The 17,639-nt window shown below is 37.2% G+C and overlaps 1 protein-coding gene across 1 annotated transcript in view; it reads left to right on the top strand.

Annotated features, from left to right (window-relative positions):
* Positions 1–963: 963 nt before the first annotated feature.
* LOC143208483 (uncharacterized) overlaps positions 964–17,639 on the top strand; it is a 33,717-nt gene continuing 17,041 nt past the window's right edge. Inside the window, exons 1-9 of the mRNA XM_076422953.1 lie at positions 964–8,178; positions 11,005–11,184; positions 11,603–11,822; positions 14,231–14,448; positions 14,790–14,901; positions 15,227–15,384; positions 15,471–15,608; positions 15,694–15,789; positions 16,629–16,796. Of these exons, the coding sequence (XP_076279068.1) occupies positions 8,005–8,178; positions 11,005–11,184; positions 11,603–11,822; positions 14,231–14,448; positions 14,790–14,901; positions 15,227–15,384; positions 15,471–15,608; positions 15,694–15,789; positions 16,629–16,796 (1,464 nt within the window). The 5' untranslated portion in view covers positions 964–8,004. The remainder of the gene's footprint in view (positions 8,179–11,004; positions 11,185–11,602; positions 11,823–14,230; positions 14,449–14,789; positions 14,902–15,226; positions 15,385–15,470; positions 15,609–15,693; positions 15,790–16,628; positions 16,797–17,639) is intronic.

Here is a 17,639-nt window from a genome sequence, read left to right as displayed (position 1 = left end):
CGAAAAGAATGGAGAATTCACTAATTTGTCTTTCGCCCATAATCATGAAAGTGGTCCGAGTACATATATTTCTTTTTTCTAGATATTTAAAAGAAAATGTTTCTACATTTGCATTTAAACCACTTTCATAATTATGGGCACAATTCTGCTAGTAAAATGTTTCATTAATTGTGTAAAGTGTTAAATTATAAACAACATACGCGAATGACAGTGATAAAACTTTTGTCTAATTTCGAGAACCTGTTTGATCAAAAAATTGCTATCTTAACCCGGATCCTCGTTATACTCCGCATTTGCTCATCTCAGTGACGGCACAGGCAAATATGCGAATACCAATCTCCTCGTAAAACTTTCGACTAGTTTCAACCGAGAGACGATCCGTTTCATTAAAAAATGGTCAAATCGTCAAGTAGAGTGATTCGCTGATCGGTCACCCTCCAACGCGATCAATTTCTGCAGTTCCGAGAGCGGATGTCGAGGGCGACGCGAGTCTAGATACTTTGGGAATCACTGCATTAAAGAATTCAGCTGATAACAGATGCAGGCGGTTAAGGTCGAGGTCGAGGTCATGTGAGCTGGGATCGCGATCTCCTAGATCGGTAAACGTTCGATCGACACAGCTTGATCTTGCGTCCATCGAGTCTCGTTTTCGACGTCGAGCTGAATCGACGATGGCCGACGAGAGAAATAAAGAGAGAAAGGACGACCGTCTCGGAAGTGGCTCGAGAAAGTATCGGAAAGCGAGAACTGCTGGCCCGGATGATGAATTCGGGGCTGTTGAGAAAGTTGTTGTTGTGTGCCACGCGACGCGTTTCATTTCCCTCGGCTGCATGCCGCGGCCAGTCGAGCATTTAGCACGGTGATACTGTGACCGGTGGTGTTTCCTAGTGATATTTGCAGGATCGAAATGGGCATTAACGTGGTGCGGCAAGTAAAATATCGTTTTTCATCGAGCAGGATCGGTTTTGAACCGTCTCGGAGGGAGTGGGTGTAAAGAGTATTCGTGCACCTTTTAAAAACGAACAACTATTTCAATATTAGACTCAACAGCTTCAATTCTTTTTTGAGATGTTAAAAGGATTAGCTTACTAGCTAGTGTGTAAATCTTTTTTTATTAGTGGTCGCAATTGCGAAGGAAATTTTTTATCTGTGCCCGTAATGAAAATTTAGAAGGCGCCTTTGATTGACTTTCCGCATTGTGCATCTCAGTTATTCAGTTTAATGTGAAATTCACCCCTCGTGGCACAATCCTGATTTTTTATTGTGCTCGTCGACATTTTAGAAAATATTCCATTATTTGTTCCACCAGATATATACATACAGTGGAACCAAAAAGTATTCGAAGATTGATTTGAGAAATTCTCGATATTTGAACTTTGATAATATTTCGTTGGAAAAAATTAATAAAGTAATAGATTTGGACTCGTTTCGAATTATTATTTTCCATGAAGGCAGTGATTTTCACATACTGCAGAGCAGTGTGCATCTCAGTGTTTCAGTTCCAGACGAAATTCGCCCCTCGTGGCATAGTGATTATGCAATTTCGTTCCAGTGAACATACAGTGGATTCGAAGAAATCCTTCGAATATACAGGGTGATCCACGTAGCACTTTTCACGATTTTTCAATTAAGTGCTTGCGATAATCTGACAAAAAAATACTTTAAACAAAAGTCGATCAATAAAAATAGTTCGATCGAATAGTTCGAATTTTTCTTTTTTAGTGTTGTTCAGGCCACCTTCATTTTTTTAAAATGGTACTTCAAGGTCATCCGCAGGTCATGGCATACTAGGTCGTTGAATTCGTCTTGATTCGGGCTATAATACTGTTAAGTCAAAAATACTATTTAGTACAAAAATATTATTTTAAATACTATTTTTAAAAAATGACAATACCAAATAAGAAAAAATTTTCAAACTTTTAGCCAATCAACTCTTTTGTTTAAAATATTTTATTATTTAAAAAAATAATAGAATAATAGATTTGGACTCGTTCCGAATTATTATTTTTCATGAAGGCAGTGTCTTTCAGTTCAAGATGAAATTCGCCGATTGTGGCATAATCCTGATTTTTTATTGTGCTCATCGATGTTGGAAATTATTCCATTTTGTTCCACTAGATATACAGTGGAACCAAAAAGTATTCGAAGATTGATTTGACAAAATTCTCGATATTTGAACTATGATAATTTTGTTGCAAACAACAATACAATAATATAGATTTGAATCATTATTTTTCATTTAGGCAGTGATTTGCGTATTGCAGAGCTGCAAGCGACACCGTCATCAGCCATCGCAAAATAAACAAATCCCTGCTAGTGACATCTTTGTAATTGTTGTTTCGGACATTACGATAAGTGTGGTTCGTCATAATACACACTGATATTATACCATTCTGACGCAAACGTTGAGTCAGGCTCGTTTCTGAGGTGTGAAGATATGTTACGAGTAGAAACTGAAATACATAATTATCCACTTAATTAATATTGAATTTCATTTCATACATAATTATCATTCGGATAATAGAAATTAGTTTCAAAGTATTCCAGATTACATTACACGTAGCAGAGGTTTTCTTCTTCTTCGATGTTCTTGTCGAACACAGAATAGTTTTTGTTTAGGCTAGTGCGGCATGTGTATTGCTTGTCATCTTTGTTTCTTGTGCTGCTCTTTTTATGTCGTCTCGATCGTGTGTTACCGGTTTTTATTTATTTACATAAGTTTAAAGTTACTGTGCATAAATACGAATTTTACAATAGAGTTTGCTATTGGCCATGAGTGGGCGTTAGAGTAGGCCGGTAATTTAAGGTATTACTAATTATAAAGTGCAAGGAGAATCGAAGAATCATCGCGCGGCAAATTATGAATTTTTCATTTGTAAAATTGGCTCCATTATTCACATTCTTCAACTGTATAAACGACGATGTGGTTTACATTGCGCAATTTCGAATCGTTCCATAGTTCACATTTTTAAATTTTAAACGAGTCGTACATACCTTTCACACTTTTTTATCAGCAAGTTAGTTATATAGCACATACAGCAAGGCAGTGTATAATAATCACCATTTAAATTTATCTACAACATTGAATCGAGCATTGCAAAATACATTCGAGCGCTGTGCATCGTTCTTATCAAAAGTAAATTTCGGAAAATCGTTTACTCGCTTACGTTGAAAATGTTCGTAGTACAATGGTCGCGCTACGTTTACACAAGGAAGAGTGAATAATAAAAGTAAATCACTAATTAATCACCGTTCGACAAGTTCAGAGTCAGTTTGCGATGATGCAACAATGACATAATCCCGAGGCCAAGTACAGAATTGATAATGAGCATACATCCTTAAATGTGTAATGGAAGTTCCGAATAGTTTGAAAGCAAAAAAAATTCCAGCATGCGACTCTTGAAATGAAAATTCAAGAGTGTTTAGTAGTATTGATTTTAAAGAATGAACAAAATTAGTGAAAATAAGGAAATACTAAACGGATCGAAATAAGGTAGGAATCGGGAAGAGGAACACCGCGGAAATGAATGTCAATGATAATCGCGAATCGAATAGAAAGCGTAGAGAACAAGCGATCATAATCACAGAATAGTCAAGGAGTCCGGTATTAGACAGGGGAATGCAGAAGACCTAGTCAGTCGAGAACTATCGAGGAAGGGAACGATTACAGAAAATAGCATACTACTACTTCGGGATTTACGTCCAATGTCTGATTACCTAGGAAATGATTGGATCACTGATTGGTCGATCGAAAAAAGAAGGTCGCGGCAAAGTTGAAATACGCGTACATATTACACTGCAAGCATCGAGTATGCATTCCATCAAAATGCAAACCGCGAAAAGTGCGAGTTACGTAGACAATTTTCAAATTGCGCAATGTGAGCTACGAGGTCAATCTTCAAATTGAAAAATGTGGAAGCGAACTTGGAAATAACAAAAAGGATTTTTCAAGTATACAAAATTGTTCATAGGATCACGTTCGTGAGTGTTCTACAATTTTTGTATCAGCAAATCAATGGAAATCAATCAGCGAAACACGCGTATTGCACTGCAGGCATTAATATGCCCATCAAAATGCAAACTGCAAAAAATGCGAGTTACGTAGACAATTTTCAAATTGCACAAAATGTAAGGTACGAGATCAATCTTCAAATCGAAAAAGATTTTTAAAGTTTGTGAGTGTTCTACAACTTTTGTATTAGCAAGTCAATCATTGATTTATGCATTTCGCGGACGAGGAATTTTTTCTGTATCAAAAAACTAAGCTACGTCATCTGCAACAGTCATCAAAGATAGCATGCAATAAAAATGTGCAATATATTGAATACATTGCAAAAAGTTTTTAGCTGTGCATCGACTACTTCTTCTGCAAGAAATTAAAGATTCCCCAATCCGTTTTTGTTGGGACTGCATAATATATAGTTCATTTATAACACATGCATTCAAAAATCGTACGTTTGATACGCGTCGATTTGATAAAAGAGGCGAAATGAATTGTTATCGTTCCCGAATGATTCACGTGTTCCGAAACGAAGTCAACGCATCGTGCGTGTGGTTGCGAAATCTCGGTACTGACCGATTTTACGTCACTGGTTGTGTTTCTCGTTCCGTTCGATCTTCCGTTGGAGAGTATGTTCTCTGTTCTGTCGATGCATGGCGCATGCAAAGAATTTGCACGGGCACTTCACGGCTCCACGTGGAATTGCATGTGCACGGTTGCGCCACAGTGCACTCAAGAGTGTCAACGTGTATTCGCACGTTCGCTCACGTGTTTAACTCAAATAACTCGCCGCGTTACCTCGTTCGCGTTGCGTCGCACAGTGGGCCAGAATCGCGCAGTGCCGGGCGGGTAGATTTTCTCAGTACGATGCAACTCTTCCAAATGCTGCCCCTTAAATCTTTTTTCTTTGAAATAACCTTCGATTGCGATTTAAAGAAGAAAACTGTTTTTAATTTATAGAAAAATATAAACTGCTTTACAATAATGATATGAAAACTATCAACTACAACAACCTACATACGGTTTCACCCTTCTAACTTGAACTTTTGCAGATTCGTGAATTAGGGATGTGTAGAAGCGTGAATCGTTCATTCAGAGAATTAAGAGGTTAGGACACAGTAACAAGTGGGAAAAATATAAGATTGTTAAACAACAGTACAGAAAATAGTGAATGTTCGATTAATGTACGATTTTGTATTTCAGTTTAATATGTTGTCAACTACAAAAAAATGCTTGTAATTTTTAAAAATAATTTGCTCTTATGCCTTTCATCGTTTTTGCTCGGAATATCTTTTCTTCCAGATGGCCAACTAACCAAAAGTGACCAAAAATGTCATAAACCGTGATTGTATTCTCTAGACATTGACGATCCCGAATTTCAATTTTTGTGAAAATTAACAAAATGGCAGATATTTTAAACTTAATGACTGAATTTCGGTAGAAAATTTGTTAATTTTTTATTTATATCTAACGAGATAATGGGGAAATGAAAAAATCGATCGTTAATGCCTAACAGATATTATAATGAAGATAACTGTAAAATTTTAACGTCATTGCTAAGGTAGAACTCGAAATATCTTGTACACCGTTTTGAAAAACGCAACCCTGAGAAAAGTTTACGAATGCAATTTTTTTATCAAAAAAATTTTCGATTTTTTAAGAATATTACTGTATCCTAACCCCTTAAGGGTAACGTCCAGAATATAATTGAGAAAAGTTTATTTAAAATTTATTCTCCTCTTTGGTCATCTTGCGCAAAAGATTTTTAATTATCGAATGGTTCAAATTGTATTTTGATTTTTCTGCTAATGCCGCCCCCTTACGGAGCCGCTTCTCTGCATCATAGCGCGGCACGGCCCTGGAATCACGAATTATTAACTTTTTTGTCTGAAACAGTTTTTGTCAGACCACCGGAGATGTCTGAAAAATCGTGTGAATAATAAATAATACTTGGAAACTGTTCCAGATTTCAAACAATAGAGTGATTCATAATGTTTGAATCAATGAATTTTATTACAATTAAGTAATGTAATAACAAAAGTTACTGTCTCATTCAAAAAATTAAAATTTTACTGAGCATAACTGACGTAGTAAGAAGAAACTAATAACATCCTGTTAATAACCGGTTGATAATAATTCATCAGAAAAATGTAGAAGTCTTTTGGAACCGAGAAATTGAACGTCCCATCTTTCAAGAAACAGTTGATTGCGAAGCCCTATTAATCATCGTAGACACCTGTAAAACGAATGGTTTTCATCACCATAAATTCAAATTCCCATAAATTCTGTTCGCGTGAAACTACAGGCTCTTCCAAAGTATGCTAAGGTCACATACAACATTGCACAGACTACCCCTGAATTTCTAACGGGATGAAAGTCATTAATTGTGCACATTAATGACGTTAATGTAATATTTTAATCACAATTTCATGACTGTACAAGACACACGACGTAATTAAGATAATGACTTTTTCACGACCCCATATATAGTGCTGGAATGATAAATGACTGACGACCTTAAGCGGAACGAGCATTTTCTTATTTGCCGTCTTACAACACAGTACAAACTGAGAAAAGCCGCTTACTATAATCTCTGAACTGTGTTGAAATGGCGGCAGAGCCGACCTAGACCTAGTAGATCTGCGAGGATCTATACTTTTGGATTCTCGGTCTTGTGAGGTACTTTCAGACTTTTCTCGCATAATCAGCTGTAAATAACTTGCTGTGATTGCTTTACACCACAAAGGATCGACTGTCTATTTAGTAACCCAACCACTAGCTACAGAGCTACTACCCTAAATATTCTACAGAATCAAAGTAATTTAGCCAACCATACTGAAAATGTAAAGTTAAGCCAGAAATTGACTTTTAAAAATGCACATTAAAGTGTTATTAAGTGTAGAAATTAATTAGCATCCCGTTTCTCATGAATGCATTGATTATTAGCAAATAATTAAAAGACATTCGACTGTTTAAAGTAATGTTCATAATCATCTATGCATTTATTCCATCGTATGAGTAATTCATGAATCCTCAATACGATGAGCAAGAGAGTTGAATGCAAAAACGAAGTTACAATTGATAATTCAACAAGAGGAAGATTAACTTCTAGGTTCATCCGAATCGAAATATTCGAAACGGGAAAAATCATTTGAAAATCTAAGAAGAATTATACGAATTGTCTGCTTGAAGAGCGACAACTTTCAGAGGAAAAGCGACGTCAACTGTTGACGAATGCGACAGGAAGATGGAACAATTGGAATTCATTTTGTACAGGTCAATCCACTTCCTGTCTGTAATAAAGTTGGAGTGAATACCGATCAAGAGCGACAACGATAATCAATCTAGCTTAATTTAGTCAGAATGTCTTCCCTGTTGTTCGAGGTAAAAGCAATTTTGGTGAAACGCTTCGGCGACAGTAAATACATGCAGATTTTATGCAGTCACGACAGAAATGAAGTGATAAAATGCAGAATAGGGAAAACAATACAAGAATATTGTTTTGTTAATTTGTATCATTTCTGCATGTGTCCTCAAAGTCTAGTTTGCATAAATATCCACAGTCCACTATAATAAGTAAAATGAAGTTGAAAGGGAAGTGAATCGGAACAATATCCCCGATGACTGAATGAATTAAAATAAATCATGAAAATTAACGGAAGACGAAATCCTAACTTCTTGGAAAATACAGTAGACTCTCACGTGATAAGAAGTGCACAAAAAATGGTTGAAAAACAGTGTAGTTACAATTTTTTCCACAAAGGACACGTACATACATAGCGTTTGCAAACGTACAAGTGTTAAGTGCTTCGAAACATAGTGGAGCATGTGGAAAATTTGAGATCGTTCCAAAATGGATCAGAATCGGAAAATGTCTCCGGTCAAGTGAAGAAGATTGACTGGTTCTTCGACGTAACAAACTCCGTGGTAGAATAATGAAACGATTAAACGCTAGAACAACGAATGTCAATAACTCGGTAAGCTCGTGACCATTAATTCGTTTGATGGCCGGTACGGGAAGGTCGGGCTGTCGGTTTCACGAATCGCCCCACCATGATGGTTTTTCATTTAAGTATGCTGGACGCGTGTTAGGTCCGTTTAGTGTGCGCCGCGACTACCGAATGACGTACGATATTTGGTGGAAAGACATCGTTCAAGCGTCTTCCATTTTTTTTCTTGTTGAGTATCCAAGCTTCCTTGCAAGCCGACCACCTACTTTCGCATAAATGTGAACACTGTACCGCCTCTGGTCGAGTTTCGCGTGAATCTGCACATGAGAAATGGTGGAATCGACGGGACAAGGAGGCGGCATAAAAATCGACGTTAACATTCGTTGAAAACTGCTCGAACGTTGAACTCCGTGGTGGAACATAAATAGAGTGATAATAGATAAACTAATACTATGAATATATATTTTCTAACCAAAGTTAATAATAATAATAACAACCTCGCATCTGTACAAAAAATGGTATAGTTGACAGAAAATTAAAAAAGCACGTAAACAATTGTCCCGATTTTGGGGTAACAATTGTATCAGTATAGGAATCATGTCGAGGATAAATTAATTAAAAAATTAAAGAAACAATCACATGGTAAAGTTGACAGAAAATTGTAAAAGCACGTAAACAATTGTTCCAATTTTGGGGTGACAATTGCATCGGCGTGGGAATCGTATCGACGATATATTAACTAAAAAATTAATGCAACAATCGCATAGTAAAGTTGACAGAAAATAGTAAAAGCACGTACAAACAATTGTCCCAATTTTGGGGTAACAATTGTATCAGTAGGAATCGTGTCGAGGATAAATTAACTAAAAAATTAATGCAACAATCGCATAGTAAAGTTGACAGAAAATAGTAAAAGCACGTAAACAATTGTCCCAATTTTGGGGTAACAATTCTATCAGTAGGAATCGTATCGACGATATATTAACTAAAAAATTAATGCAACAATCGCATAGTAAAGTTGGCAGAAAATTGTAAAAGCACGTAAACAATTGTCCCGATTTCTGGGTAACAATTGCATGGAACAAAGTGAAGAGAGAAAAGATAAAAGAGGAGAGAAGACTGTAAACGTGAACACAGTTCAGTTTCTAATCGTTTAGACTGTGATCCTACAATTTATTTAAAACGATGTTCGGATTAGTCGTATTATAGCAATTAACAAGTTAATAGCAATTAACAGTTAACAAGAAAATACAGCATGGAGTTCATACTGTATATATTGCCAGTGCTTTACACGAAGTATCTCTATATGAGCTCGGTGAGTCACGTTCGATCATCTGAATAAAATAAACATTTGACAAAAAGTATATCTGTGCAGAATCATAAACGCCGAGAATAGGTTCCGAAAGCTAGTTTCAACAGCGCAATTAACATTTTTATTCAAACAATAATTCATAATCTCGTGCGTTTTCTGAATTGTGTTAAAGTTCACGATAGAAGTGCGCAACGTCCTTCAGAGCTTATTATCGGGCAAGATGTTTGTTGTGTTTTAGAGAGACATTGTGGAAATGGGGATATCAATTTGTCATTGCCATTTAATTGGCAGAGCACAGATAACATAACTAGTGCGGTGAAGTTCTCGGAGTTTACAAAAATTCAGACACACAATCTTTATTTTCCAAGCTTCACTTCGCTGAAGAAGAGATAAATAGTAATTTATTGTTCGTTTAAAATATATATTATCTGTGTTTGTCAATACGGCGAAGTTTTTATTTTTATCGTTGAGAGGGTCTGCAGTGATTCTGTTGTTCTGAATTTTCTTTTGCTAAGAAAAATATTTCAACAATTCCATCCACGATGTTACCACTAGACAGCGGATTTTATGCGTTTATGACAAAAATGAATAGACATACTTTAAAACAGTAAAGATACATATTTGGAGAATTTAAAAACACATATTCAAAAACAAAATAAATTTACGTTGTGTTCGAGTTCGTCGCAATTCAGGTAGAAAATTTTTATTTTGCATAAAGATGCACTGTCGTCGAGCTTGCAAAGGTCAAGCAATTTCTGCTGCTTCGAAGCTGAACGACTACATGATCGAATATGATTACAAGATCACTTACCTACACCAACTATTATACAATTTACCCACGATCATTCTGATGAGCGAGCCTTATGAAAAAAAAGATAAGCGGCAGAGATCAAAGACCTCCGAGTACAGATTGCTTTTAATAATGTCAATTGGCGTGATCCTATCGATTATTAGATCGAACTTTTCCCGACACGTTCGAGGAGTTAGGCGAACGTTTGTTCGTTGCGTGTGCGTCGACGATTTACTGTGGAAGATAGTGGCAGATTAGTCGCACGTGAATCGTTTTATCAATCGAGCTACTCGTTTCGTAAATTCGCGAATTGAAGCAATAAATATTTCACCATTGTTCCTACGCTGCGAACTATTTTAGGAAATTCTCGATCCAAGAATAATCACGGTAATGCGTTTCTTCTTTAGATAATTGTCGATAACTTTTTGTCAACATCCACTGACGCACGATGAAAGATGAAATACGAGAGCTTTTTTCATTCAACGAATTTTACATTAATCTCGAAATACTGAAACAGGAAAATAACAGATCAAGCTGACCCTCGACTTTTAATTAATATACAAGTTTGTCCCGACCAGTCTGTAATTCTTTTGTTTAAAATATGTGATATGTGCCGATGCTTTCTATGCATCGATAACGATTTAATCGCTTCAATATACATATTTACATTGTAAAATTGTAAACGATTCATTGCCTTTCCTGCAGGACATGTTCTCGCTGGTGCTTCGGAAGATACTAAAATTCAACGAATTTTAAATTAATCTCGAAACACTGAAACAGGAAAACATCAAATCAAGCTGTCCCTCGATCTTTAATTAACATACAAGTTTGTCCCGATCAGTCTGTAGTTATTTTGTTTAAAATATGTAATACCGATGCTTTGCACGCATTGATAACGATTTAATTGCTTCAATATATTTACATTCTAAACGATTCATCGCCTTTTCCGCAGGACACGTTCTCGCTGGTGCTTCAGAAGATACTGAAGTTTCTGCTGTTCCTTCTGTCATGCATCCTCATGCCGCTTATCATGCTACAAAGCTTCTGGAAACGGAAACAGCTGCCACCGATCAGAAATCATTTGCTACTGCTCTCGGCGACTGAGTTGGCTAAGCGAATTCGAAGAAAACAGGTACGGATATGACCGATTTCGGAGTGCATACGTCTCTCAATTTGACGCGTTCGCGGAACAAAGATTGATTTTATCGCGACTTCGCTCGTGGGAGACCTACAAATGTACAGGTTTGATCAAAATTAGCGCCACGTGCATGTTCTTTGTTTAAGTGCAATCACGTTACTCTGTTTATAAATGAAAATGTGACTGTGATTCCACTTTTGGAACGTCCTGTACCTTTTTCATTCTGTTTCTCGTTTCGATGGATTCCAGAAGAATTTTCTACAGTCTGCTTTTACAGACAACGTAGAGTTTGAACATTTTTTCTGGATGTTCTGGTAAGGTTGTGAGAGTACACATAGGTTTAAAACTGGTGGCCCATGTTGAAGGACATTTTTAGATCAATTCTTTCTGTTCTTCTGTCTATTTTGTACAGGTCAGCAGCGAAGAGGTGGTCAAAGCGTACATAGAAAGATGTAAGGACGTGAACCCAATGTTGAATGCTATCGTTGATACGAGGTACGATTTAGCCATCGAAGAAGCGCGGAAAGTCGACGAATTTCTGTCGATAACTACAAAAACCGAAGCAGAAGTAGCACAGGATCTGCCACTTCTTGGTGTTCCGATGACGGTCAAGGAGAGCATCGCCGTGCAAGGTTTGTGCAATCAATTGAACAGTGTCGTAATCCCGTGAATACTGTATTGACGTTACGAAACTCTAAGCCGACGAACAATTACGTGACCGTATTTTCACATTATCGTACAGGGTGATTGAAAAAACTCGGACATGCATGTAATGTAGACAAAATCATCGGGCAAACAATCTCTTTTTCCGAAGAAAAATGCATCCTAATGACGCCAGTTGAGTTTGGAACTTGTTGTACAGGGTGGTTCGTAAACCATGTCACGAATTAATGCGATCCCGACATTAGTAGATTGCGGATTTTCATGCTAAATAAAAATTGTCTCTCGTAGCGTTTGCAAATTAAAATTCCAAAATAAAATCGAGATATGTATTTATTCACAGGTTTATTAAAAAATGACAAAAAGCAATAGAACAGAATGGACACAATGTGTTATTGAATGAATCTGTGAATAAATCTCTTAATTTTATTTAACTGAAAATAAAATATTTAATTTAAAAACGCTACGAACTTTCGTTGCAACCCAATAGATACGGTACACATTAATTTCTTTCCTTTATTTTCAACTTCTTGAAATAGTTTGTGTGAGTACTATTTCGTACGTATGAAGCTTCGATTTTTCTGTAAACGATGAGGAAACACACGGAGATACTGAAAAGCATTGAGGAAAAAAGAAATCGAGAAAAACGGGCGTAGTATGTGGGTTATTCTCTGCGCAATGTTATGAAGCCCGAGTCTCCCACACGTTACAATGAAGAAATCAGACGAATGGTTCCCCTTTCTCGAAACCGGTTTAGCATACTGCAGACGAATGGGATCGGGGCACCGTTGTAGGCTTGCAGGTGCTTAGAAGTTATCAATCAGTAGCAACATGAGCTCGTTTGTCAAAGTAGTAACAAAATTAATGATAATCCAACTTAAATCACGTAGACTCATTATTTTAGGATTGTAGGACGAGTTCTCGTACGATTCACAGACACTAATTGATATGATCCGCATTCTAATTATTGCGTTACTACCGATTCTTTAGAGATCAATCAAAAGAATTGTTTTCTTACAATTGGGTTGGACAATCTTTATTTCGCCTGAAGTACCGCAGGTTATATTATTGATACGTCAAGGTTGATACAGTAATTGCTATACGCACGAACACGTGTATCTGTCACATAAACTTCAGCATCTACGGAAGACTTAATTTATCATTCAGATATCCATCTAATTGTAAGTATCCTAATCTATTCACTTCGATCGAGAAAGAGCAGGAGAGGAGAAAGACAAAGTCCACTTCTACGTTCGAGTAGCACAGGATAGAAGGAAAAAGATATACATAGAAGTACAGTCTCGTAAAGCATCTGCGATTAATGATCCTGGATTTAATTAGCAATCCATAATATTATATTATACTAATCTGTGCACAATCAGAAAATGTATACATATATGTATATATTTTAGATTTCTCAGCTATTAAAATTATTAAAGGATAAAATAACACTGTTTGATTTCTATTCCTTGCAATCGATACAGACAATTTTTATTTTGCATAAAGATCCGCAGTCTAGTATTATAGCTACAATATTACGTCTTTTCTTCTCATCTTTTCTCGAAAGTAGAAATTTCGATGAACTGAAAATAATGAAATTGCAAACTGCACCTACTCATTTCTATTATAATTGCACATAGAGGTTTACAGTTCATTCGTTATTGACGAAATCGGATATTTGGTGCGTTGGAAATGACGGAAACGATTGAATCGAGAATGGTGTCAGCTTCGAACGGTTAGCTCTCGAATACATATTCAGGTCCAGAGGGAAATGTTTGAACTTTCTATATCCTAACGAACTACCATCTTAGCACTTTCGGCGTCCGTAAACGTTCTTGTAACACATTCCTCGAATCTTTGTTCCATTTGTCAGCCTCCCGCAGCTGAGAAGCGTAATCCATCCTCCGTCAAATCGTTTCTCGAATCTGTACGGTTAAACTTGAATCACATTCACGCACACTTGTCTCCTACTGCGTCATTCATACACGGGTTATCGGTGGGTTACGGATTTTATGGAAAATTACATATTTGGAATGTGTAAATATAAACGCGACACAGTTTCGCTGAATCGACTCGGATAATCTCTGAACCAGAATATATGTATGTCTAATTTCAATTAAACTTTGTCTGTCCTCCTATCTGGTGCACCGTGTCACCATTTCCAATAACACTGGCTGAAATCATTCGCACAATCATTTAAACATTCGCAGAACTGTTAGAAGAGTCTTATTTTAATCTCGCTTCGTTCTGAGAATTTATAATCGTACTGATTTTTCAAAGGATAGCCTAAGCTGAAAAAATCGGGGATGAATTTATAGATGGTCGTAAGATTTCGGAATTTAAAGATTCGAATTTTCTTGATTTGAAATATTTTTTCCAGGAATGTCTCACACGGTCGGCGTGAACAAAAAATCTGTGGACAGAGCAAACGAGGATGCAGTGGTCGTGACAAGGGTTAGAGGAGCAGGGGCGATTATTCTGCTTGTCAGTAACACACCTGAAATGTGTCTAGCCTGGGAGAGTAACAATAGAGTAACTGGAACCACCTGGAACCCTTACGACACCAACAGAGTCGCAGGAGGTTCCTCTGGTGGCGAGGTATGTAACACAATTACTTCCATCATCTGCTACAAATTATTTTAAAAAATTTTTAAAGTTGCAAACCATATGTAAATGATTGTCGAATAGTCTACTGGAAATTGATGATGAGTATAATAGATTGGAGAAACATTGGTAGTACCGGTAGATTCTGTTTTAAGTCCGTAGTGGCCGGTGACTTCAACGCGTGGTGAAACGGTGCAAGTCGCAAAGCGTTCGCAATATGGCTGCGTAATGAAGTGTCGAAGACAAATATTGCAAATTGAATTGTTGAAAAAATTGTGTAATTCGAGATAGAAACACGTCTACTATTTTTCAATTCCTTTTTTATTCTGTTTCAGGGTGCTCTTTTGGGTTCTGCTGCGTCCGTTGTGAGTCTTGCATCGGACATTGCAGGTTCGGCTAGATACCCGGCTATGTGTTGCGGAGTGTTCGGACACAAACCCACAGCTCGTGAGTATTACCTACATACGACTACAATATTTTATATTTCGTCACTAAATGTGCCAAGTTCTCTGTTGTTGAACTACTGAAACATTTTCATTGGAATCGCAAAAATTGTTCCCTTGTAAATTTTTAAGCTTAAATTTCCTTTAAACCGAGATGAATCGTTAATGTATAGTTATTGGAGAACATAGGCATACGATAGATATAAATTTTCTCGCATTTTAGGAAATTACGAACTACAAAGGAAGTTCTAATCACTGAAACGGTAAAATAAATCGTAGGTCAAGGGGTTCATTTGAGGTGAAACAAGACGCGATTGTGTTGATTACAGATATGATCACCTGCAGCGGTCACAGGCCAGTATCCACAGATCCGAATTGGAACAATTACTTCACGATTGGCACGATGACCAGATACGCGGATGATCTTCCCTTGATGATGAGTATCATAACCGATTCGGAGGACGTCCGACAGCGTTTCACTCAAAAGGTAACATTTCTTAGAAATTTACAAAATATTGTGCCGTCTTCTTAGCATTGTGAAATTCTATCATTGTTGCGTTATTTCTGGCGCAGGTATCGTTGAAAAATATGAAGTTCTTTTACCTGGAAGAATGCTGCGGAATAACCACCGCCATCAACAGCGACATGAAAGCGGCTATCAACAAACTAAGGAAGTACCTCGAAGCTACGTATGGCGTCAAAGTGCAACAGGTTCGTAATCACATGCCAAAATCAATAATAAATCTATTCAAAAAAGATTTCCGTATAAAATTAATTGTTTGCAAATTATTCGCAGGCAAAGTTGAACGATATGAAGTACGCTTTCGACATTGCAAGTCGTTCCCTGCTGAACATGAGCGTGGATGATGTCACGGACGAATTTGAAGCCATGGTAATTAAAGTGCTCAATTCAATCTTCAAGCTCCTTAAAATCTTCTCGTCATCTCTCGAACTTGTTTGATCGAATACATTAAAGTTGATCACTGGACTGCGGATCTTGCTCCCATAATTGGTTGGGTGAAATGTAAAACAGTCAAAGATTTATACAATTCAAGGATGTTGTAATGAAATCAATTTTTATGTTATTTTTGTTTCCCACAATCTATGTGAAACATCCTTATTTTGCATAAAGATCCGCAGTTTGCTGTTATTGTAATTTCAAAAAATTTGGAATACAGAGTATAGGATTTACTTACTTAGCAGAAAAAAGGTCATGAAAACAGATTCGAAAGTGCGTGTGAAGAGTTAGTGATTAAAACTTTCCTTACAACCACAGATATATGTATACATATGTATACAGGGTGTCCCAAAACTCCTGCAGAACCCGGAAATGGGAGGTTCCTGAAGTCAGTTGAAGCGACATTTTCCTGTGCAAAAATGTTGTCCGCGGTTCGTTTAGGAGTTATTAACGAAAAACACGGACCAATCAGAGGGCGACCTAGACGCGAATTGGCCCAGTCGGCCAATAGATAGTTGAATCACCTCCCATTTCTGGGTTCTGCAGGAGTTTTGGGACACCCTACATATGTTTGCACTTTGCACGTTATATGTAAATAGACTGCGCATATTCATGAGGCTCATTAATTTATATAGCCCAATAAGTAAAAACTGCAATCACCAAAGAACTGTTGTCATCTGATTAAGCACGTCACGTAAATCCGCAGTCTAGCTCGATGCAAAGTGTTCAGAACAATTATTATCGGATAATCTGTTGAATATTTAATTTTACAGACGTCGATTAAAATCCTGCTGGAGGCATTGAAATACGCCTTCTGCGTCTCGAGATACTCTCTGTCGATACTGTCATACGGATTGGTGAAGTGGATCTTTGAAAAATTACCAAAGGGTTATCGGCATAAAATGACGAGCAAGATAGTGTCGCTGAAGAAGCAGTTTGAGGTAAGATCACGCGAATTCACAATAATCGATGAATACGTAATACATATAATCGAAGTTCCTTCAAAAATGTATCTTATCAACTAAAATGAATCTTAGGCCGTCCACACACGGGTCGATCGGCGATTCCAGTCGCATGCGATTCCCCCCTCCACGTGACTTCCAATGCAAATGAATGGAGAGCCACACACGGGTAGATTCGTGGTCGACGACTGAAATCGCGTCCGTCGCATGAACTGTCCACACACGGGTCGATCGTCGATTCGATCGATGCGATTCCAGTCGCATGCGATTCCCCCTCCACGTGATTTCCAATGAAAATAAATGAAGAGCCGCGATTCTAATCGCGTGCCATCGGCAGCGAAGTTGGAAAATCGCGTGGATCGTACGATTCGCGCGACTCATGGAGGTAAGTTTGTTCAGTTCATGTCATTTAAATGATTTGGCCATTATTTTTTGTAGTTTGAGTGCATTGCACTCTTCGATGTGGTCTATGTATTTAGGTTACATAGGTTATTATTTATTTATTATCTTTATTATCTTTTTTTATGTTATTACGCATACTAATAACATTAAGGTAAGCTTTTTATTTACATAGTTGAATATAATCATGTAGGTTTATGAAAAACAAAAACAAAAGGCAATGTAAAAAGAAAATTGAAGTCACAGGGATTGATAAACTGTTGTACAATTTTCTGTGGAGTTGGGAGTGTTCTTAGGGAGTTGTCTTCTCAGGTCGATTTAATCCGGAAGTATTACCGCTTGGTATATTGAGCGAAGATTGAGGGAAATCTGTTGAACTTCCACCAACTTCATCTATGAGGAGCAATGCTCAACTGAGGAGTT

The sequence above is a fragment of the Lasioglossum baleicum genome, chromosome 4, assembly GCF_051020765.1.
Source record: "Lasioglossum baleicum chromosome 4, iyLasBale1, whole genome shotgun sequence".
NCBI lineage: Eukaryota > Metazoa > Arthropoda > Insecta > Hymenoptera > Halictidae > Lasioglossum > Lasioglossum baleicum.
Note: the sequence above shows the minus strand (reverse complement) of the source record. Positions and strands in the feature narration are given on the sequence as shown.